The sequence below is a fragment of the Tetrao urogallus genome, assembly GCF_951394365.1.
Source record: "Tetrao urogallus genome assembly, chromosome: 1".
In the NCBI taxonomy this organism is placed as follows: domain Eukaryota; kingdom Metazoa; phylum Chordata; class Aves; order Galliformes; family Phasianidae; genus Tetrao; species Tetrao urogallus.
Genome location: NC_136813.1, coordinates 151,590,109 through 151,614,342, shown reverse-complemented (window position 1 = coordinate 151,614,342; position 24,234 = coordinate 151,590,109). Strand labels below are relative to the sequence as shown.

Genomic DNA, 24,234 nt, shown 5'->3' with positions numbered 1-24,234 from the left:
TCCCTGTACAGGGAAATCTTAATTTTATCCTGAAAACAGTAGTTTTCTTTAAAAATTGAGTTTTCAGAAATTCAACTCTGCTTCTGTTTTGAAACAAAACTCCAACTGACAGTGTAGCTAAAACTAAGTACAGCAGAGCTAGGGAGCCAGGTTTGCTAACTGTCAAAGATGGTGGCTAGAATGTTACGTTTCCACGGTTTCCAATGCTCTTCTAGATCCTGTGACATCATCAGATAACATCAAGCGTTTCAGGCTTGGACATCTTCCCTATTTTCACTGAATTAAGCATGAAAAATTGAACCTTTTCCAAGAGTTTATTGTATACTCCTTTCAAAATTTCTTCTTGCAAAGCTTCTTCTTTCAAAAAGTTTGACGTAAAAAGGAACGGACCCATTTGGCATAGTTTAAATGATACCCAACTTCTCACTGCAGAAGCTGTGATCTTCAAAACAAATCTTTGATATACCAAATACAAATCTTATCCCTAAAATCCTTGTACACAATGTTTTTCTTACCGTATCTCTCTTTGGACTGAGACACTTGCTTCTTCCTGTCAGTACGCTCTAAGGTGCTGACTGCTGATGTTGTTTATGTTAATTGCTTTCTCTTGCTCCCATGATGTCCACTGCCACAGCTAAAGCAGAGAGAACAGCTTATACTTGTGTTACCAATTAACCCCTCCATTCCGGGTTGCGATGATTTTGCTCGAAAGTGCTGGCTAGGCTCAATGTGGGCAGCAAAAGCAAGAGCTTTAACAGAGGAAAGACATTTAAAGGGCTCTAGGAGTTAGGCACACTTTCCACCTGAACTCAGCACTCAGGAAAGTTAAGAAAATTAAGGAGAACAGATTAAGAGAATGAATAACGAACGATCAGTGGGCAGGAGCATGCACTGAAACAAACAGCTACCGCTGTCAGGAACTACCCTAACTCTGACAGCGCAGAGAACCCGGGCAACGAAAGGAGGCGGCCGTCCCTCCCCAGGCACAACCTGACACCGAGAAGCCTCCGCTCCTTGGGGACACCGCTTCCATGCCCGCGCAAAGGCGGAGTGAAGGCCGTCGAGCGAGATCAGCCGCTGAAGTAACAGCCAACGGCTTTCGCCTCAGCCCCAGCGCGTGCCCCGTCCCGGCGGGACACCCCCGCCCGCCGCGAGAGGCGACCTCGCTCTGCCATGGGACTCCTGCCGGGCGCAGCCGGACTACGTCTCCCATGGCTCAGCGCGGTGCGGGCGCGCTTCCGGCCGGGCGCGGGGCCGGCGGCGCGATCGGGTCGGCAGGGCCATGAGCCGCAGGGGCGCGGTGCAGCGCAAGGTGCCGTGCTTGTTCGTGACCGAGGTGAAGGAGGAGCCGTCGGCCAAGCGGGAGCGCCAGGTGACCGCGGCGCGGGTCGCGGGAGGCGCTGTGCTCGGTGGGCCGAGGCCGGGAGTCGGCGGCAGCGGAGGTGTCGCCTAAGTGGACCCGGCCCGGCTGCAGGGGAGCGCCCGGGGGGCGAGGGCGAAATGTCAGAGGCAGTAGCATCCGTCCGTGCGGCTGTAGGCTTCCACTTTCTGCTGTCCGGTTAGAGTGAAAAACCTGTGCGCTGCGTGGTGAGGTGGGATCCGTCTGTGTTTTTTTTTTTTTTTCTCCCTTTGCTGACTGATTAAGGAGTGGAAAAAAGAGAGTAATGCCAATGCATCAGTAACTGCGCCCTATAATGGTCGTGTTAGGGCCGTACCCTAAATTGCTGTTCCTTCATATGAAAAAGCAGATGGGATTAGGTGTGTGAGCAAGGATAGCACTGGGGCTGTGGCTGCTAGGAAAGAAAGGCATTGCTGGTAGGAAAACTGACTGATGTTTTCTTCGCTATCTGAAAATATTGTCTTTGTATGTTGTTTATGTTACGGTTACAGGTAGGATTAATGGAATATTTGAGGGAGAGCACATGGCAACCTGTCAGTATTGAAAGGAAGTGTATGGAAAAGGGGGGAGACCGACTTTTTTGCATGGTCTGATAGCGATAGGACATGGGGAACCACTTTAAAGTAAAGAGGGGAGACTTAGGTTAGATGATAGGGGGAACATCTTTAGTCAGGGATGGTGAGGTGCTGGAACAGGCTGCCCAGAAAGCTGTGGGTGCCCTGTCCCTGCAGGTGTTGATGGCCAAGCTGGAAGCGGCCCTGGGCAGCCTGATCCAGTGGGTGGTGTCACTGCCTGCCACAGGGGATTGGAACTACATGGTCTTTAAGGTCCCTTCTAACCCAATCTGTTGCATTAGACTGGAACCTGCATAGATAACATGCCCCATTTAAAGTGGGAGGCAAAGTAATCTCAAAATACTAATCAAGAATGGAAAGGAGGATCAGAGTTTACAAACCGTTTGCCTTTTTTTTTTTGGCCTTACAGCATTTATTTTTCAAACTTGTTTTGCAGAAACGACTATTCATTTTGATAGTATTAGAAATCAGCAATATAGCATATAGTATTGGATTTATAGAGGCCAGTGGTATGAAGCAAGAATGTATGAGAACAATGCAGCAATGTAGCAGTGATTAGGATTTAAAATACCTGTCTTCTTTTCAGCCGTTTAAAGTTTTGGCAACTGAAACCCTAAATGAAAAGGCATTAGAGGCAGATATATACAATGCAATTCCTACTGAAAAGGTGGATGGAACCTGCTGTTACGTAACTACCTATAAAGGTAATAAGGGAGATCAATATACAAGTTTTTCATGCTGACTAGTAGCCTGTTTTAGTTGTAATACTAAAGTAATAGTTACTATAAGTATATTAAAGTGTCCATAAAATTGTTGGAGATTTTACTCTCTGATACATATGAAGTATAGTTTAAGTTAACTTGCCTCATTTCAAAAATTATTAGTCGTAGATGTACTTTGCATGCTAGAGTTTATGTACAGGATGTTTGATTTCCTTGATTAGGGTCAAAATGGCGGAGTTTGGGAGAAAATTAGAAGATTGGTTTATTGCATCGCTGGGGTTCTTGTCCCGAAATTGCAAGAAAATTTTGTATTAAACTAGACAAAATTCTACAAGTAGATTTCCAGATTTGTATACAATAACTAATTTGTTAATTAAAACAGTCCTTTGGATGTAAAATTTTTGTAGTGACAAATAAGCAACAGTTTCATGCTTGAACTTTTATGCAGTTGATTTCTGTACTGAGCAGGGTATGACTACGTAAGTAAACCACTGTTTTTATAACTTTGGGATCTGTAGGGCAACCATACCTATGGGCCAGGCTGGACAGAAGACCCAACAAACAAGCTGAAAAAAGGTTCAAACGATTCTTATATTCAGTGGAAGATTGTAAAGGTCAGTAAAGATTTTTTTTCTGCAGGATACTTCACCTCTCATCTGATGCAGGAAGTGTCACTTATCCACCTCCATTTTTTTTCATGTCACTCATCTTTTCTTCTCTTGTCCTAGTTTAAATATATTATAGGCTATTCAGGTAGCTGTTTCTTAATCTTAACTACTTAAAGGCTAATATGTTTCTTTAAACTTCATAATTCTAGACTGAAAATCAAGCATTGGCGCTTTTACAAAGTAATGTGCACTACTGTCTTTCAAATAAGGTTTAGATCACAGTATTTTAATGCTCACATTGACAGAGGATTAAAATGTAATTCTAACAGTTTGCCAAATTCTAAATGCTGCATTTATATGTTTAGAATTTATTTGGAATGTTGAAGAGGATTTCAAGCCTGTTCCAGATACCTGGATCCCAGCCAAGGAAATAGAATTCTCTAATGGCAATCCTTTGCCTGACGAAAACGGACACATGCCAGGTACACATGGTAAAACAGTGAAAAAATACTGTTTTGAAGTGAATCAGAATTATTAAAAATAGTAGCTAGCACATATAGAAACCAATCCAAATATTATTTGTTCATTATCCAGAAAGGCTTTGTTCTGACATACTAAAAATAATTACAGTTTGTCTTCAGCTGAAGTTCTGTATGTTCATGCTAGAAAATTGCCATGTATGTATTCTTGTATTTCTTAGAGATCTAACTGTTTCTCTAGTTACTCTGTTTTTAGCAAAGGTAACTGTTGTGGCTTTTCATTGTTGTTTTGGTCTGGTTTTAATGCATATACAGTTTTAATTGGCATTTGATAAATTCAGATACTTTGGTAAAATTGAATGTTTTGTCATAGGTTGGGTGCCCGTGGAGAAAAACAGTAAGCAGTATTGCTGGCACTCGTCTGTTGTAAATTATGAGGCTGAAATGGCACTTGTATTGAAACACCATGCTGACCCTGGGCTTTTGGAAATTAGACCAGTATCACTGTCAGAACTTCTAGAGCAAACACTGGAGCTTATTGGGACAAATATTAATGCAAATCCATATGGTAAGTTTGTATGGATAAAATATTTTATTCAGTGATGTTTTGGCTGGAAAGGCATTAATTTTGTTTGTTGTTTTTTTTTTTTTTTTTTTTTTTCTCTCTTTAAATAGAAGAAAGGAAAAGGCATGTTTAAATATGTAACACTTATTAGGAAGGAAAGGAAGGGCTAGCTCAAAGAATACTCTAAGGTTGGTACCCAAAATGCACTCAGCTTAGAACGTAAAATTGCTACAAGTTTGTGTGTTAAACCTCTGTCTGCCTGCATGTTCTTCAGGAGCTAATATGAAAATGCTTTGCTGTAGCTTTTCAACAAAGAGCAGCAGTTTTTATTCATGCAAAGAACCATAAAAATTTCTGCATGAAGGTAACTGTGATTTTAAAAAATACATGCCTATTATATATATCTATTTATAGGAAAAAGTTTATGCCACACCTGAAACTGAGGTTTCTACTATACTGATGCAGAGCTCTGTGACATCTGAAAAATGGCTGTGCTTTCTCAGTAGTCAAGGCACAGGTTTTAACTAATCCTTACTGCAATTTTCAGACAGTTAATGAGTACATTTTTAATGAGAATTTCCCAGAAAAAAAAAATACACTAACTGGAAAAGTTGTTTTAAATGTCAGTTTAAAAAATATTTCAAGATTGTTTGAAGGTGCTTCTTTTCTTGATGCTGCTTAGTTTATTGAAATAGAAAATTTTATTCACCCTTAGATTTTTTTAGTCCCTAGAATTAGTCATGAGTTGCAGTTTTAAAATAGTTAAATATTATGAGTCTCTTCTTAAGGAAATGTAATTTTAAAGCTAAATTTTGACTGTTATTTCTCCCTTTCAAAGCTTGTTAACCGAAAACTCAATTGAGCATGAGCACAAATGAATTTTAACTTCCTTGCTTGGCTGCAAGGGTAATTGCCAAGGAAGGACAGGAAAAATGGTACATGGTCTGAGCATTATGTTAGAATTTAAACAAATGGCAACAACTTTTTTTTATAGTTTTGGTCTTAGTTTTCAGTGTAAATCTTCGGTCACTAAAGAGGCAATGTTTCTTTTCTTTTATTAAACAGCCTTGCCTAAGTGTTATTGCACATTCATTAGAAAATAAGCAGTTTCACAAACTAAGATATCTGTGATATGGATTGATCTGAAGCATGAAGAATTTAGTCGCTCTGTGGTTACTGAGGAGGTGAACATGAGCATGAAACTGAACACTGTAACATCTGAGGCATGTTAACTTATGTTCTGTAAATAAAAGTTGCATGAGGAAAAGATAGCTACACTTGCTATTTATGTGTAATTGGTCTTTTAAAGACAGTATATTGCTGCGGAGTCTAATAGAGATCTGCCTTTATAGAGCACTTTTTAGATGTCTATAATAAAAGTGAGGTAAAGTGAGGTTAAAACACATAACTGCAGAAAGATTTTTGTTCATTTAACATAGGATTGGGAAGCAAAAAGCATCCTGTACATCTTCTGGTACCACATGGAGCATTTGAAATAAAGAATCCACCTACTTTGAAACGAAGTGACATAGTGTCGTGGTTTGAAGGCTGCTGTGAGGGTAAAGTTGAAGGAATTGTTTGGCACTGCCGTGATGGATGTTTAATCAAGGTAAATAGATAGATAGATGTGTAGAAAGCACTATAATAATTTGTAGTAGCTGAGGCATTGTGGCTTATCATTCACTTTTTACCTTGCTTTTCAAATTCTTTATTACTTGGTTACAGTAGAATTAAGCAAGCCACTGCATTCAGTACAGCTGATGGTTTAATATATTTCTTTATTATCTACATTATGTTTATAGTAATTGAGAATATAAAATAATTTTCCTGTCTACGCAGGATTTGGTCAACATTTTAAAACTTTATTTAAAAAAGTTCACTTCTTGTAATGTTGACCTAGAGAATAAGGATTGTTGATGTAATCTTTTATTAATTAGCAAGTTAATTTTTATTTCTGATGCTTCAGAGGACACAGTGGTTCCTGTTTGCTTTTTGTGCTTCACTCAGTCATATTATTCTAACAGATAATTAATAAATGTTTATCAGAATTGATCTAGTACAGAGAATCCTAGAACTGAATCCTCCTTCCCCCTCAAATTGGGAACTCTCAGGCTGCTATATCAAAATCTCTAAATGGATCTATTTCTTCTTATTTTAGCTCCATCGCCATCACCTTGGTTTACGCTGGCCACTTGCAGAGACATACCTGAATTCTCAGCCTGTTGTTATTTCTTTCAATAGAAATGACTGTGACTGTGATTTTGGACCAAAGAGTTTGTTTCATCAGTTTTCAAAACTAGACGGTCAAAGATTTGACAGTCTCAAAGATATCAAGTTTGATGATTGAAGTTATTTTCTATTTTCAGTCAGTAGCTCTATGTCCTGCATTCCGCTTTCTTCTATCACAGAACTCCCTTCCAAAAAGGAATCTTCCTGCTCGAAGAGTAAGCTCTGTACTGTATAGTTTGAAGTTTTTCTTAAATGATTTATTGTAAGTAGTGACGTATGTGACATCCAGAACAGAATCTAGCTTCAAGCATGTTTATTTTTATTTTTGAAAAATCCTTAACTTGTTCACCCATTTCTGGATCTGCTAATGGTTAAACAGCACGTTGTCTAACTAACTGGCTGATCCTAGCAGCTTAATTAATGAATGCAATCAACTGTGAAATTTCCCTAGGATGCGCTTTTCTAAATATAATGACTGTGACACAACAACATGTAGAACTCAGATTCAGGATCTAGTTTTTTATCAATGAAGAATAGATTTCTGGTAGCACCAGAATTAGGTCTGAAGTGTGATGATATCTTAAAATGTTTGTATCTTTCTTGGGTGAAAATATTTTATGATATTATTCAACTGATAAGCTGCAGCATTATGCTGAAAAACTAATTAATCTACATCCTAAATCTACTTCCACTATTTTTGTGCGAAGATCAGAGGAAGTAAAAGGAAGCATACTTATTCTGTCTTGAAGATTCTTAGTGAGAGATTTGACTTCGTAGTACCCATTTTAAGACTGCATCTAAATTTATGAAGCACATATTAAGTATTTGAAAAAAGATGGCACAAATAATAAAGTAAGAATGCATAGTGGTTTGAGTGGCCTTTTATTTGTGCTACAAAAGTTTACATCTATATGTATAAAGTATACAGAATGAAAAAATTCACATGGTAACTGTACATTTATCTACAAAAATACTGCTAGTTTGGCTGATATACTGCAAGAATGTTTTCCATTCTTTATTCTTGAATTTTCTATAATTGAGGTAAAAATAATTAACGTTGTAAGAACAGAGATGACCACAACACTGTCTACTGTTGAGATGGAAGACAATAAATTACAGTATTGTTGATCTGGAATTTACCATATGTAAGGTGCTTTCAGAGTTTCTGAACTTCTGGTTAGAGTTGAGAACTCAGACTTCTCCTTAAAAACATGTATTACTGCAATTAGTTTTCTGAATAATATTGCAGAGTAGATGGGGGAGGTAAAACTGGTTTTTATTTTGACTGGTGTATGTAAATATTGACCACAATACATTGACTTAATCAATTGAGCAAGCTGTGAATTTCAGTATTTTTATTTTATTTTTTAACCTGGAATGACAGACAAATCAGTATGATGTAGCTGCCCTAGAATTTATTTTCCTTGTCAGTGCTGAGGAAACTAAATGCCTAATCAATGGAAGTATTGGCTGGGCTATCCACTTGCATGCCAAACTCTTCAGACAGCTTCTTTAATCTTTCTTCTAAAATAATATTTTTTTTTAATTCTTCATTATAGTTGTATTTCAGATCTTCAATTTCTTCAAAAAAGGAAGGATTGAAGTTTTCCAGTTCTTTTCTCAACTTTTTTGTTTCTTCCTATTGCAAAGAACAAAGGGATAACCAGAACTTAGGGAATACTTGTCATCAACAGCTTTTCTGCCTTTCTCTTCAGAGAACATATGTTCTACTACAGACAAATCTACTTGGGAAGAGAAAATTCACTAACAAAATCAGTTTCATAGGCGCAGTGGTGAGAAATTGACTTGTTTTAGTGTTATTTGGGATATTAAATAGGTTCTTCTAGCTGACTATAGTTGTGCTCATTATCTTGCCAAAGATCATCTTTGCAACTCACCTTTAGCTGCTCTTTCTCCAACTCAGAGGCTTTCAGCTGTGCCTGGAGGTCAGCTACTTCTGTCATTAAGTTATCATTTTTATCCTTCTTTGAAACTTCACTATTTCCTGCAAAAATTATTGACTTGATAGGAAATTTCAGGTAAGTATAATCAATTACATGAATAAATTTGTTACAATAATACTTCAGCTGTTTCAACTGTAAAGAGAAGCATTGTGTAAACTCAGTTGTGATCAATAGCCACCAAAATTTCAAATCATCTTGGCTATTCTTTGGTTCTTCCACAAGTTAGGTAATGGTGTGTAATTCTTGTTATTGAAGGCAGTATTCAAATGACCAGTCTATTAGCACGTTTCTGAAAAATACATGTGCTGTTTCTCTGATACAGAAAATTTGGAAAAGAGAATTTAAGGATCTTATTAATTATATTCACGATTCAAGAATGTGTTGGTTTTGTTTTGTTGTTTTTTTTTTTCTTTTTTTTCTTTTTTTTAATCTTTTGGCAGTATGCTGCTCTACAGCACTCCTTGCTTTTACTGTGGCTTTTTCTGACAGCTGCTAATCTTAAATCATCCACAGGGCTGGTATCCTGAAATAGACACTTGTTTTCTGGCAGCCTGGAACCCAAGGCCAGAGGAGTAAGCAGGAGGGTTTTAATGAATGACTGAAGTCTTACAAGCACTATTTGAGGTTTATAAAGCATGAAATTCACTTCTTAGAAAGGGAAATCTTGCAAAGATTCCAGCCTCTTCCTCAAAGTAACTTTTACTAATACTTCTTTATAACTATCTTAGGTAAATTCTCAAACATCAGGGACCTTAATTTGCTCCAGTTTATGGCACATTGGCATTAATAGAACTACAGAAATATTTGGATTATATTATCATCTTGCACACATATTAAGTAAAAATAGCTTTAGGCCCAGGCTACACAAAAATCTTTATTTCAGATATTGGAAATGATTACCAGCTGCAGGACCCTCACTGGTGTACACGTTTATCTGGTGCTTATAGTCTTCTATCTGGCGTACTAGTTCTGCTTTTTCTTCCTTTAATTCGCTATTAGTTAATCTGGAACATAAAAGAATTTTTAAATAATTTTAAAAATATTAACATGTTTTGAAATAAGTAACACATAATTAAAAACTGCAGTGGCTTTTTGTTGATCGTTCTCATTTCATATATGTTGGCTGAGGAATATAGTACCTTAAAAGCTGAAGCTCCCTGATGAGGCCTTGCTCTGTCCTTGCACCTTCAGGAAGGTGGCTGAGAAGCTCAATCTTGAAAGAAAAGTTAAACAAACAAGCAAAGTCAGTCTTGAGAGCAGTATCCACAGATAGTGTATTTCACATGGAGTTAGTGACTTCTCCTTGGCATAGTTTAATGAAATGAAAGAAAATGACAGTAATATACTAATGATTTAACCAAGTACTAGGTGATCACAAAGGGTGGAAGAAAAAAAAAGTAGTAACCTACAACCAGTTTCTTCAAAGTTTCTAATTACCTGCAGTCCTCTTAAAGCTAAGCTGCACTGCATATTTCATGAAGGTTGGAAAAAAAAGTTTTGAAAAGAATGCTAGGAACATAAATTGAGACATCAGAATAATGTATAGATATACTTATGAAAGTGATAATACACTAAAGGTAATGACATGTTTGCATACATAGGTGTCTCAAGTTTCTTTGTGTCATTTGAAATGCAAGTAACTGCAATTAAAACTCAAATTAATGTACACTTGTCATGGACACTGACTAGAAATGATCTGCAGTCATAAACTAGAAGCAGAGAGGGAGTTAGCCTGTAGATGTACCTTTCAGTAGAAGATACAAGAGCAAAAATTTAAAGTCTTTTAAATTAGATTTTTTTTTTAGAGTGATCATTTATGAACTCTCGTAAGGCTACTGTTAGGTATAGATTTTGGTTCTAACTCTTTGACAGTAGATCTCTGTTTCTTTGAAATGGAATGAACGTTGACCACATCCCTTCATTTGCATTTGAGACAAAACAAACCTGAAATTGTGTTGCCTCAGAGTAATGTCACATAATAAAATAATTTTCTCTTATAATTTTGCTATTGGTAAGCAGGATCCAGCAGTTCAGGAGAGGCTTGTTCATGTTAATAGTGCGGACTTTAAACCAGAAGGAGAAAAGCAAACATAAACAAAGCTTAATTATTTTGCAAAACTCCATTCCATGTCCTTTTTCTATTTATTGAACACATTTACTTGTTTAGATAATGTCTGACTTATGTGTATTCAGCACTTTACTCTGAGAACTGCCAGAGCGAGATGTTCAGGGAAGAAAACCATGCACTTCTTAATAAACAAGAAGATGGAAGCTAAGGTTAATCCAGGTACACAGACATAGGCCTACATCTCTGGCATACTTGAAAGTCAAAATCTGATCCATTTTTTTCAAGTGTTCCTTAGTCAAATTCAGCAACTCTTCCATTTGTGAAGTATATTTGTAAGAACTTATTGTAAAGGCTGTGTAGTACGATGCCATATTGGAAAGAAACACAAAAATCCTCTGTAGGATGGAAAAGTCAGTCTCCCAAAAACCTGAACAAGCTAGAATGATTTTAAGAAATATATGAAGAAATACTATTTCCTGTAAGAAGGAGAAGGCATCTATATGTATTGGTAAGTGGTAATCCTTATTCATCATCGAAAATATTTAAATGTACAATTATGGCAACTAAAACTGAAAATAATTAAAAACAGAGAGAAAAATAAACTGTCAGTATGGACATCAGAAGGAAATTAAAATTAATCAATGTATTCTTAGACTCATCTGGCTTAGATTTTTACTCACTTGTTCTTTTAGATCCTGTAAGTTTTTATCAGCATTGTGTTCACGTTCTGTTGCCTCCTGAAGCAGCCGTTTAAGGTCAATAATGCTTTGGGTTTTTTTAGCAATATCCATTTCCAATTCCTTCATCTTTGCTTCATGCATCCTGGTATTACGATTATTATGGTTATTAATATTTAAAGAGGAAAAGATAAGAGAAAATACAAAAAAATAAAAATCAGGATATTCTCAAAGCAGGTAAGGTGTTGTAAAAGACACCCTAAAATATGTTTGGAGCAGAGGCCTTCAAATAATCACTGATCTTATTTAATAAGTAAGTGAGCTGAATTAAGCATAATGAAACATTTTAGTATTTTTTTTAATTTTAGAATAAAGGTTCTTCCAAATGTTCTACCATTGCTGACCTTACACGTTTATACTCTAACAAGGAGTTACAGGAATCCTGTATGGTTCTGCATGTATACATTAGGCTATTTCTTGCTAAACCATGCATGTCTCTTGCTGCATTAAGTTGGATGATGCATTTCTCAGGTCTGTCTTCATTGTGATTTAACAATTAATGGAAAATAAATCAATGTAGTACAAAGAAAAAAAGAAAGCTTAATACAGATGCAGGAGATGCAGACTGAACAGAAAAAGTGTTCACAAAGTGTTCTGCGAGAAATGATGTTCTGTCTTGGAGTCTGAGGAGGAATCCATTTTGCTTTGAGCCTGCTATAAAAATATTTGTATAGAAATACGGAAATGTTGATTGCAAGACATCGCTAGAGATATCTATTCCAGTCTTCCTGCTGAAGAGGCTTTTCAGATGTGGATTCTAACCTCTTCCTACATGCCAAATGGTAAAATCCCAATGATCATGTAGGTGATGCCCAAGGACTTTTTATTACCATTTACCTCTGGAAAATATGTTGGTGAGGTGGACTGCATGATAAAGTGCTCCAGTGAGCTTTTCTAGGTTGGTACTATTTATTTACTTCAAAATGTTGTTGATCTTAAACCATGTTAAACCAAATAAAAAGTTTTTATTCACACCATTTGAAATGGTCAAGTATAATTAATCATGATGCTATATTTATATACATAGGTTTCTCTGAAAGTAATGCTTCCTGTTTATTTCTGTGGAAAGTAGAGAGCTTTCCAACAGTAATGCTATATGACAGGTGAGACTCTGCTCTACAAAACTATATTTCAACATAGTCACCAATATTAGCTGTGCATTTTTTCTGCCAGTGATGAACAAAAGCCTGCATGGTATGCTTGTACAAATCTGTACCAGCAGAGGTGACCCACTTCACTACTGCTAAAATGTACCACCCATTGCCTCACTATGCTCACATCCACTGTTTGGTCTCCAGAAATGTTCAGCAAGTGTCGATGAATGTGAATGGATGCAACTTTTTCCACGCAGAGGAATTCAGTTACATGCCTTTGCTTCATATGCACTCCCTATACCAGATGCTGTTCCTCTGCTGCCATCCGTCTCATGGCAACAAAATGGAACAGACTATGGGCCAGAAGGTTCAGTTTCTACTTCCATACCAACACTGTTTGCCACCGGTGTCTTGAGTCAACATAATGAAATAGGAGGCATTACTTTAGAGCAGCTCTCATGCATGTGTGTATACATACAGACATTACTGTACACAACTACGTACATCAACTAAAAAGAAGTTAGTACAAATGTTTTTCAAAAAGGTGAATAATTAAAAGAGAAACTTTATTCAAACATTAAGCTGGTAACGTAAGGCGTTAAGGGTCTACACCTTCAACACACATTCTTCTTCCTCCTGTGGCTGGCAGCCAGCGTTCCCCTCTTCCTCGCACTAAATATAACAGTCATCTGACCTTGCATGTAGACATTTTACCTCACTATGTAGTTAGGCAGAAGGAGAAAATAAAGGAACAGCTTTCTAAAGTCTCAGTGAAGTGAAATGGTTCAGCTATGTGTCAGAGAAGCTCTACAATTCTGCCAAGGGATCCTACAGGAATACAAGGCTAGAGAGACTGAAGTTCAACAACAAGCTGACCTTGTCTGAAATCAGACAGATGTCTCTCTTGTATGGTTAATTTTCTGCCCTTACAAGGTTGCTGCCAGAGCTAGAAAGTATCTGCAAAAAGTTTATCTATCTCTGTTTGTAAACACTGAAGGTATTTTTGCAGCCTGAACTTACTATGACATCATGTAGAAGCCCAGGGCTAAGTATTTTTCCACAAAAACCTGCTCTGTTCCCTGCCTCTGCAGGATAGATGCTGTTTCTTTCTCCCACTTGCATACACACTATTTCAATTTCTTATTCTTTGATGTGCCAAGTACAGGAGGTGATACCCAATTAAGAACTTTTCTCTCAAAGAGGGATAAAATTCATTCTCCATTTTCACATGTATCTTATATCAGTATTCTGTATCAATCTGTTCATCATTAAACATGCAAGTGAGACACGTGAATATTATCTTTGCATGCAGCTCATTCGTGAAAGCAGGTGTTAACAGTAATGTTTTTGGACTGGCAATGCTTTTGGGGGTGATTGCTCACTAACTGCTGTAAGCAAACAAAACAGTTCAAAGCAACTTGCTTCTATCAAAGAAATGAATGCCATTAAAAGTTGCTCTGTCTGCTGAGTTAAGATCTCCAGTCTGTATAAGTAGCTTGTCATAGAAAAAGCATCGGAACTATCTTCAGAAGGAGCAATAAAATAATAATGCATGTCTAACTTGCAGAGCAGAAATTGGTGTCATAAAACTGCTTTGTTTAGTGTGTGCCACACTGTGATGTAAGTAGTACCTCAGTTTCTGAACAATGGGTAGATAAGAGCGATTAGTAAAGAGTTGTAGATATTCACTATTATTACCAACAGTAATTTTTTATGATGATTTTCAAAGTTTGAATTTTATCTACAAAGCTAGGAAAGGGTGATTCCACACTTCTTTTTACATTGGAAAACATGATCCAGTTTTCCCTTCTACTACAAATAACAGGACTACCAGGCTGACTACATTTCAGGGCCTTCAGAACACCTACGTGTACTTGTCCCAAAGAACACAGAAATCCCAGTGGGCTTACAAACAACCTCTGCACAGCCACATGGTTAAATGTAGATATACAAATGCAACTAGGAAAATGAAGGTTCCGGGCCTCTATCTTCCCTCCCCCCCCCCCCACCACTCATATTGATATCCTTTTGCTAAGATACTAAAGTCTGTGTTTTTTATGTTCAGCAAAAATGCTGAATACACATTCAGTATGTTTAAGAAGCAAGGAACACAAAATTGTTCCTCTGTCAAAGCTATCCTGGAGTCTAAAGGTGATCTGAAGAAGGGAGAACACATCTTCTCTACAGAACCAGCTAACAAGGCCAGCGCTTAAGGATAGTAGATCTCTGGTGAATTTTTGTACTGATTCTACAGACTAATAGAGTCAGACAATAAGCACTGTCTGAGGAAAGAAAAATTATGAAAATATAAATATGTATTTTTTGATAATATTTGAGAACTGAAGAATAATTTTAATCCATACCTTGCTACAGCAACCGATTTCCAGATTTTCCTGTCAGTTTCATCAAGCTGAGAGCCTGTGTTTTCAGCCAAATTTAGCCTCTTAATGGCTTCCTTCAGCTGTACAGTTAATTTCTCATTTAATATCTCCAAATTGTTCTTTGCTATTCGTAGCTTCTCTCCACTGTCAGCTTCCTGTTGTTCAATAAAAAAAAAAAGTTGCATGATACTTAACCTTATATGTAGCACTGCATTACCTAAAAATGTGGTGAGACAGAGCTGACATGTATCATAGATACATGTATCAGACCACTAGCTTCCAAATTCTGTCTCAGCCTGTTTCTTAGATGTATCCCCTCCACATGAAATTAAAAGTTCTGTAATGGCAATAGCAATTCTTAGAAAAATATCCATCACATTGACCATTTTAAAAAGAAAAAAGATACATAGCACAACAAGTAGCTAATGGAAATAAATTATCATAAATCAGATCATATATAAATAAATATCATCATATATAATCATAATATAAATAATCACTGCAATGATCATACCTTTTTCAGCTCTTTACGTAGCCTCTCATTTTCAGTAATGACTTTTTCCATTCCTTTGGTTTTAGATTCGTAATGCATACTCAGCTGGCTCCCAAGATCAAGTTTCATTTTTTTCATTTCAGACTGAATAGTAAATAGTTTGTTAAAACATACTTGCATTACTTCAAATTTCCTTTTTTGAAGCACACTTACAGTCACTGAATATAACTGACAGTTACAGTACAGTACAGACTGCAGACTGAACATTTCATCACATATTTAAATTTATCTTAACATACAAATTATCTTTACATAAATCATGCAGTACTTATGCTAAAATGAAATTTTAGTTCTGGCCACTTTTGTACTAGTCAACATCAACAACAGGCTTGCTGTTCAATTTTCCTACTAATTTGTATATGAACTCCTATTTGAATATACTACTTAAGATAAATCAGTACCTTTAGCCTCTCATTTTCCTGTTCAAGACCAAGTAATTTCTCATTAGAAACCACAGCTGGAGCTTTTTTCAGATCTTCATTTTCTCTTTGGACTCTCTCTACCACCTTTTTCATCAAACCAATAGTTTTTTCCAATTCCGGGACTGTCTTTCCACTTCTGCCAGCCTGTGCAGAAGAAAAAGAAAAGATACAACACAACCTTCTAAGATACATCAATTCTTATTTTTATGGCATATTTTCCATTTTATCATATTCATTATAAAGTTGTTAAAGTTTAGCGTCATTTGTATCCTCAAGATTCTTGCATACTTAAATTTCCAAAAGATCATTCACCTCCACAGTCAAATTATCAGCTCCCTCAACTTGTTACCTAAAAAAGCTGCAGTTAAATCTCAAAATTTTATGTATTTTATAAAATAAAATGAAACATTATAAAGATAAATCAAAGTAGTAGGTTTTATTTTGCTGTTAGGTTTTTTTTGTTTAGTTGATTTTGATTTTTTATTTTTTTAATTGTTTTTCTTGTAGAGCGGTTTCCTGATCCAACTGACTGTGCAACTGCTTGAATACTAACACTATCTAAAGGGGAAATAAGAAGTAGTGCCTACCTGTGAGCTTAAAGGACTAAAAAAGGGCTTTATTTTTATTATTTTTTTTAAAGCAACCATACTTCTACAAATTAAAGTGGCAAAAGAAATACAGCTTAAAGCATATGTAAGATAAAAAAAAAAAAAAAAAAAAAAAAAAAAGGCGATCCACAACTATTTTCTCTATTTTTCTTCATTCTATTTATGAGGTCGAAAAGTACTAAAAGAGTGTTCAAATTCCTTAATTTATTTATATTCTTTGCAGCAATGGACTTCCTCAGCAATAATGATTTAAAAATGCTGCTGTTTCCAATTTTGGGGCCAGAAGTACCTCTTCTCCATAGAGGTAAGAAACCACAGTAGAGCAGAAAATGGGGACGATTTTAGGAGCCCTGTATAAACATACACAGCGAGGCAAGTTTTGGAAGTGAAAATTACTTCTTTCTTCTCAAAAAGCTCTGAAGAGATTAAAAACTTTGTGGCTGTACACAGCAGAACTAGAGAAAAACCCCTAACAGATCTTTGTGTCTGAAAAGGAAGTTTCAGAATTTGCTGCCTCCTCAGAATCTTTGAATGAAGCAGTTTTACAGACTGAACTGCCTTATCCAAAAGCTACAACCGCCTAAGATACAATTCTTTCCAGGTACCCCAAAGCAGAATTCATTCTCCTTGTATAATTCAAGGCACTTGCTTAATTCTGCTTCACACAAATAAATTTGAGAAGTCAGCAAAAGGAAAGGCACTCAGCATTACTGAAGCCTTTTTTCCTGTAACTTTTCAAACATTGCTCCATTAAAGCAGCTGACAATGGCTAACATAAAACTTGTGTAGTCTTGCATAGTAAAACACCTTCACTAACAAGTTACATTAACATCTGCATCAAATAAAAAAAGCTTTTATAAATGTAGTTTTTATTACAAAGGCTGTAACTCCTCTTTTTGGTACAAACATGATTCTGAAAACAGGTTTAATGCAAATGACAAAACAAAGCTTCAATACTGCAAATATTTAATATAGTAGCTCTATTCATTCTAATGGTCCTAATGACTGAATTTTATTAATTTGTTGTAACACTTCAACGGTAAAATAAACAAGAACATTCACTGTTTGCTTTCAATTCATTCAAAATAATTTACCTTAAATAAAATATTTTTTCATATAACGTAACTGTGATGAAAAATGTTGTTGCAGTACTCACCCCTCTAACACTGCTTAGTTTTCTTTCAACATCGACTTTCTCCTTTTTGAGAAGTTCACACATTTCTTTTAAGTCACTTACTTGGTCCTAATAAAACAAAGTAATAAGGAACTTATTTATTTAGATATAGGTCTGAGATTAAGAAACAAAGTTACAGTTGGTTTTATTAAAAAAAAATAAAAATTTCCCATTACAGTGAAATTTTTAATAATTTCTACCAAGCTTTCTTTTATCTTACATAAGAATATGAGGAACACAGAAAATATACAAACATCAGTTTCTTTGTACAAAATCCACTAACCTGTGCCAGGTTAAAGGGGACAAATGGCAAAGAGATCTTACCTTTAGTCTTGGCAAATCTCTGTTGGCTTGCTCTAGCTGGAATCTTAGCTCAACGTTTTCAGACGATAATCTTAGATTTTCCTTTAGAACCTCTTGTTCTCTTCGATATTGATCATCTGATCCTACTCCTGAGGTCTTCAGAAAACAGGAAAAAATAATTATTATTAAATCATAGGACACTATTCGCTGCACCAGTTGTAGCTGATAACAGCAACAGATGATTAGTAGTTTGCACAGAAAAAAAAATCAAAACAAAATGTTTACCATCTTTTTTGGAATTTTTTCATCACAGACATTTTGTGGCATATAACTGATCAGAGTTGTATCACCAACGACCAAGATCTAACCTATTTTGTCTTAGGGACATGGTTTAGTGGGGCATGGTGACAATGCACTGACATTTGGACTAGGTGATCTTACAGGTCCTTTCCAACCTTAATGATTATATGATTCTGAGATTCTAACTATTTTTCTTATATTTTCTAAACTTGATTAGCCTTTACAAAAAGCTTACAAACGAGCATAAACTCATAAAAAAACCCTGCCAAGCGACAATTAACTATCAAACTATTGGTTACAAATGAACTTTTGTCTTTTCTAAAAGACACAAAAGATGCTGAGTATAGTAAACTGCTGTGACACTACCTGGGAACAAAATCTAATTTTAAGAACATATTCTGATATGTTTATTAAATACTTCATATAGCATAAGAATTTAAATGAGGTCAAATAGATCACTGAACAAATAAGTTCCTGTATTTTAAGACTTTACCCACAAGGCTAAAACATAAAAAGTATTTTGCATGCCAATTGCAAGTGTAGGTATATGAAAAATTATTAGCTAATATTAGTGAAGATGAAATCCTTTTGATGATACAATAATCTGTAGGTTTTATTTATGTAATTATGGAATTAACCATGTGAACCATTAATGCACTGTTAAGATAATATGAAAAAAGTACTGTTTCAGTATAGGACATTTTTTCTAAAGGTATGTAATATCACACTATAAGTCTCTAAAGAATGATCATTGGGCTGCATGCATCATTATGATTATTTGTAAGCTTTTTGCATCAGAACTATAGAACTGACAACTTAGCTGTGAGCTGACATACAAATGAATTGTGAAAGTGTAAGATTTGTTTTTATGAACCATTTGGTAATGACTTTAATATCACTGCAGACCATTCAAAACTATTCTAAGTCACTTCTACAGAAAAAATGCAAGAGGATTGCTACAGTATCCAACCTCAGGCATTTCACAGGGTTTTGGGGTTGTTTCAACTCCCTCTGTATCACTTAGGTAAGTTTCACATTTATTCTCTGCGGTGTGTTGATTCATTTCTTTGATTTTTTGTCCTTCATCATCATTAACTTGATTAGAAGGTTCTCCCAAATAAAAGTGATTGCAGCTCCTTCTGTCAGGATAAAGCTCTTCTACACTTTCTTCTTCATCAGCATTTGATTGCTTGCATATTTCTTGCTTTCTGTCCTCCTCTTCAAATTCCTCATTAGTTTTTCTATTCTCAGGCTGGGCTACATCTTCTTCTTTATTACTGCAATTCTCTTCACCATCTTCAGCTGTACTGTTGCTTTTCAATCCTTCCCGAGAAATATCTGCGTTTTCGCACTTTTCATTATCTTCAGGACGCTGCTGCTCAGGACTGACTTCTGTGCCTGCATCCCTGGTAGCCTCATGGCTTTCATTATGCACAAAGGAACTTTGTATGCTTGCTTCCTCATCTATTTCATTGTTATCAGAAGTGCTAAGATTAGTCTCATGTTTGATTTCATCCCTTTTTGAAACAGATTTCTTTGGAAGGTAATTCAAATGCTTCTTTTTATTGACACTGACAGGAAGAGACTTGTTCAGTTCAGTTTGATAATATGCACTCTAATTCAAGTTGAGGACAGAATGAAGCATGCAAGAAAAGCAGAAGACAGTAAAACAAAAGAAGAAATAAAGAAACAGACTGTACTGTTGAATCTATGTCCTGAAGAATTAAGAAAATGTAGTAACTCAGTATTCACAATACAGTTAACTTTGTACAAATCAAAGCAGAACAAACCACATCCAATGTAACAAATGCAGCTAAAAATCTCCTCAAACTCTGCGCGCTGCATTTTTCAATCAACATGGTGAATAAAGTAGTCACTCAGTTGCAGACTCACATTTTTGACAATATATATCCCTTATTTCTCCATTATAGGAAATGGAGTATTTCAGCTTCTACCATTTTAGCAGAACTCAGAAACTAGTTCTTTTTTTCTATACAAGAAATTTCATATTCTGTTTTTGAACAATGATTATTTGAAATAAAATTTCCCAAATGATACAGAATAGTAACAGATAATAAATATTTTTGTTAAGTAGGTGCAGTGGTGATAGAGTCATATTATTAACTTACCGAGGGCCTAGAGTGTGTCTCTCTTGAACACTGTCTCTGCAATTCATGAAGCTTTTCCTGAAGGTATTGATTTTTTAAATGTAATTCTTCTACAACAGAATCCCGTGGAATTGCTTGCTGTGTTCTACATCCAAAAATGAATCAAGCCAAAATAAAAAATGGCTATTAATACAGAACAGCATACCTTCATGTAAAACAAATGTGAGCTTCTGGCTTCTGGACTACTGGACTGAAACTTCTAATTTTAATGGACTAGTCATACTAAATCAATGTTATCCATATACACTACTTCAGCCAATCTCCATGAATCAAAAGTACCTATTTTGGGAAAAGGAATCTGCTCTTTTAAGATGTGTTAACCTTCTATTACTGAGGTACACTATGCACTGCAATAATGGATATGATGATTAGGAACAGACTCCATAACTACAACATCTAAGTTCCAGAATCTTTCATCAACTTGAAATTATTACAACTTCACTTAAAAGGAGTCATATATTTTTAAACTGTTTCACTTTTAAAATAATGAAACAATGTTGTATAATCTCTGTACATGCACAATTGCTCCCTGGAAACTTTAAGTTTGTTCCTCACAGACTCATAGAACTCTTGCAACCTGGTCGGTTTTTTTGTGTTGTTTTGGTTTGTTTTTTCCTTTTCTTTTCCTTTTTTTTTTTTTTTTTTGCTATTTGTATCACAGAACTAATGGATCTTTACACAGATCTTTTCTCATTTTGATGAGAAAAACTTCTTTAAGAAAGTGTTGTTAAGCACTGCAATAGGCTCCCCGGGGAGGTGGTTGAGTCACCATCCCTGCATGTGTTTAAAATCCATTTGGATGTGGTGCTCAGGGACATGATTTAGCAGAGGGTTGTTAGAGGTAGGGTAGTATGGTTACACTGTGTTTAGACTCCATGATCTATGAGGTCTTTTCCAACCTGAGCAATTCTATGATACTATGATTTCATATTTTTTACAGATTTTCTTGAAATGCCTCTCACCTCATGTGAGCAACTTCATTTTCTAAATTTAAATTCCGTTTCCTTAGTTCATCCAGTTCTTTTTCAGACTCCGAAACTCTTACTCCAACAACACGGTCAACAGTAACACCAGTATTTTTCAGTTTCTTCTGAAGAGTACTTTTCTCTTTTTCAGTCCTGCAAGATGCAATAAAATAGAAGCTAAAACTTTATTTGCATTTGCTGACTTGCTTTCTTCGGGAGAAAATTTATTTCCTACCTGAAATCTTGTAATTTATTTTGTCACTGTACTGCACCACTCTTTTCTTTAGTTAAAGTTACCATACAAATAGTGACAGCTTTACATAAATAAATAAATAAATAAATCACAAATATTGGAAAAAATAGCAACTGTGAAGTTAACAGCACTCTAGTCACAAGCCATTTGTTGTTCTTGCCTGTGTTTTGTCTTAAATTCCTGAGAGATTTTCTCTAACCTCAGACAAATGCCATTTTGAAGCAATTCCAATCAACAATCTAACAGTTACAACTACCATCATCATTTGGAGGTCATCACCAACCATCATCACTGCAATCCTGCCATTACTGTACTGAAGTAAACTTAACTTTCATGGAAGCCATACAAATGTGGTTGGTTTTTTTGTTACATTTTGTTTAAAAAAAGTTCGTCTGATCATGCTAGAACCGTCAGTACTGCAGTAGCATAACACAACAGTGGCACACCACCCACTCTAATAGTCTGATTCAGTAACACTGAGGTAAGATTCAGTGCGTTTCGCTGAAACTTTTACTTGTTTCAGGGAAACAACAGAACACCACATACAAGAAGCATAATAAGGCACATAAATGAGTTTTATTCATAGACAGTTAATTCTATAGGTGTAGAAGAAAAGAAACTTTGTGTTTTTTTTCTGCAAGTGAAAGGATACTAAAGGAGTGGCCTGCTGCCTGGAAATTAAACAATTATTTTAATCTCAATAGCAATATCAAATGTAGGCATCCATCTTGTAATGAACTGGTATGATTATGTGGCAAAAATATTTGGATTTCTCCTATGCCATCACTTTGTAGAAGAATGTATGAAAAACAACTCACTTGGAATAAAGTTCCTTCAGTGTAGTTAACTGTTTAGCTAACGTATCGGTTTCCTTTTCCTTTTCTTTAAGTTTATTCCGCATCCCTTCCATTCTGATTTGCCATTTTTTACTTTCTTCCCATCTGATTATTTCCTCTTTCGAGGTCTGTGAAGCGCATACACAAATTATGTATTTCTTTTCAAACTGTTTTCTTAAAGGAAACAAACACATTGGAAAACCATGCACAGCATATTTTACATTTTAAAATTTGAAACATCAAACCATAATTAATAAAAATCAGTCCAAGCTGGATACTCTAAACTTGCTGCAGTAACTGGCATAAAAGGCTGATGCAATTTAATGTTATATTATCAAATTCATCTTCACATTTTAATGTTCACTTAAAAGAAAAATAAAGTGACAGATTAAAAAAAAAAATTAGACATGCTTGTGAAATATATCCTTTAAATTTAAATTACAGGTTTGTAAAGAAGTTTGTAAAATTAAAGAAAAAGAAGGGCTTTTCTATGCCAATTTTCAGGATAGCTATCCTTTTCCTTGCAGCTCACCAGGAGGTTTTACGCTCCTGCTGCAAAGCTGTCCATTTCTGTAATTTCTTACTATACTTTCTTACAGTTAAAATTAAGTGCTTATAAAACATACATCAATTAAGACCTGTATGAATGTGATCACAAATGACTACTGAAAAATCATTCTGTAAACAACTGTTTTATTGTGTTGCTGGATGTTTTCTTTCCTTCATTTCATCCCTGTACTTTCTGTCCTGTCTTCACGCTAAAGTTACAGTTATTAAAAGACAGAAAGTAAATTCTTGGGAAAAAGGAAAAAAAAAAGTTTGTGAAAAATGTCTTTAAACACTAAGCAGTAAGTATATAAAAAATCTCAAACTAACTGGAAGCATAACTTTAGTCTTGAAATCATACTTAATATCATAAAGAGTATGAATGATTACTGTGACAAGCCAGTATTTAGTTACTGAAATGGAAAAATAACAAGCAGAAAAACAAACAATTGTAAAATGAACACATCTCCAGAACATCATAACTTCCTGGAAGTGGAAACTGCTTTTGTGAGGAATAACCACTTACAGATACATAATCACTTCCCACTTTTTGCTCTTCAAGTACTTCACATTTTTATCACTGCACTGATTTTGTAAATGAGCATTTAACTTCACTTACTTAATCAATTTCACTGCTACCTATAAAATCTTAGTTTTCTACAACCTGTGGACTTTCAATTCTACAAAAAAAAGGGTAGGAAAGCATTAAAATACAAGCACCTTGTACTAAGCAACAAACAGTAACTGTTGTTACTTTTGTTACTGTTTGTATTCCGCGGGGAATACAAAAAAGTGACTGACATAAAACTGCTTTTGATTTGATCAATTTTGGCTGGTTCACGGTTGTTTTAGGAGGCAGAGGAAAAAGCTGAACTTCCTACCTTTAGGATGATATCTTTCAAAGCCACAGTATTTGTATTTATCACATACCTTGTCTTCTTTTATACTTTTTTTTTCTATTTCTTCACACTTCTTCTCAAGTTCATTTTCCAATTTCTTAACTTTCTTCTGAAGTTCATCAACCAGATTTTGCTCACCAGCTCTGTTCTGGAAAATTACAAACTCTCAACTTAAAGTTTAGTGACCACTACCTAAGTATTTTTCTCTCCACCAAAAATAAAGTTTTGAATTCCAATTGGTAGAAGTAGCTTACAACCTAAATGATACTTCAAAAATTATGTTTACTTCAACAATTAATTCAACAATTAATTCAACAAATGCATTCTAAACTTAATTCAGTAGTAAGTAGTTGATTTCAAAAACAAAGTTGAGACAGTTATACTTC

At 35.5% G+C, this 24,234-nt stretch overlaps 2 protein-coding genes across 2 annotated transcripts in view; one reads left to right on the top strand and one right to left on the bottom strand.

Annotated features, from left to right (window-relative positions):
- Positions 1 to 1,282: 1,282 nt before the first annotated feature.
- Positions 1,283 to 6,695, top strand: RLIG1 (RNA 5'-phosphate and 3'-OH ligase 1; the record flags this gene model as incomplete). The annotated part of the gene is made up of 7 exons (XM_079540782.1): positions 1,283 to 1,372; positions 2,561 to 2,678; positions 3,215 to 3,310; positions 3,670 to 3,786; positions 4,157 to 4,351; positions 5,788 to 5,957; positions 6,507 to 6,695. 7 exons carry the CDS (start codon positions 1,283 to 1,285, stop codon positions 6,693 to 6,695), a joined length of 975 nt encoding a protein of 324 aa, XP_079396908.1.
- A 1,332-nt stretch (positions 6,696 to 8,027) lies between these two features.
- CEP290 (centrosomal protein 290) overlaps positions 8,028 to 24,234 on the bottom strand; it is a gene marked incomplete at both ends in the record, with an annotated part of 48,897 nt that continues 32,690 nt past the window's right edge. The window contains 15 exons of the mRNA XM_079549308.1: positions 8,028 to 8,216; positions 8,476 to 8,582; positions 9,442 to 9,545; positions 9,681 to 9,754; positions 11,290 to 11,431; positions 14,804 to 14,976; positions 15,336 to 15,458; positions 15,776 to 15,940; positions 17,561 to 17,647; positions 17,903 to 18,037; positions 19,152 to 19,796; positions 20,311 to 20,434; positions 21,312 to 21,467; positions 22,386 to 22,531; positions 23,880 to 23,996. Coding sequence (XP_079405434.1) covers positions 8,028 to 8,216; positions 8,476 to 8,582; positions 9,442 to 9,545; positions 9,681 to 9,754; positions 11,290 to 11,431; positions 14,804 to 14,976; positions 15,336 to 15,458; positions 15,776 to 15,940; positions 17,561 to 17,647; positions 17,903 to 18,037; positions 19,152 to 19,796; positions 20,311 to 20,434; positions 21,312 to 21,467; positions 22,386 to 22,531; positions 23,880 to 23,996 — 2,487 coding nt within the window. The remainder of the gene's footprint in view (positions 8,217 to 8,475; positions 8,583 to 9,441; positions 9,546 to 9,680; positions 9,755 to 11,289; positions 11,432 to 14,803; positions 14,977 to 15,335; positions 15,459 to 15,775; positions 15,941 to 17,560; positions 17,648 to 17,902; positions 18,038 to 19,151; positions 19,797 to 20,310; positions 20,435 to 21,311; positions 21,468 to 22,385; positions 22,532 to 23,879; positions 23,997 to 24,234) is intronic.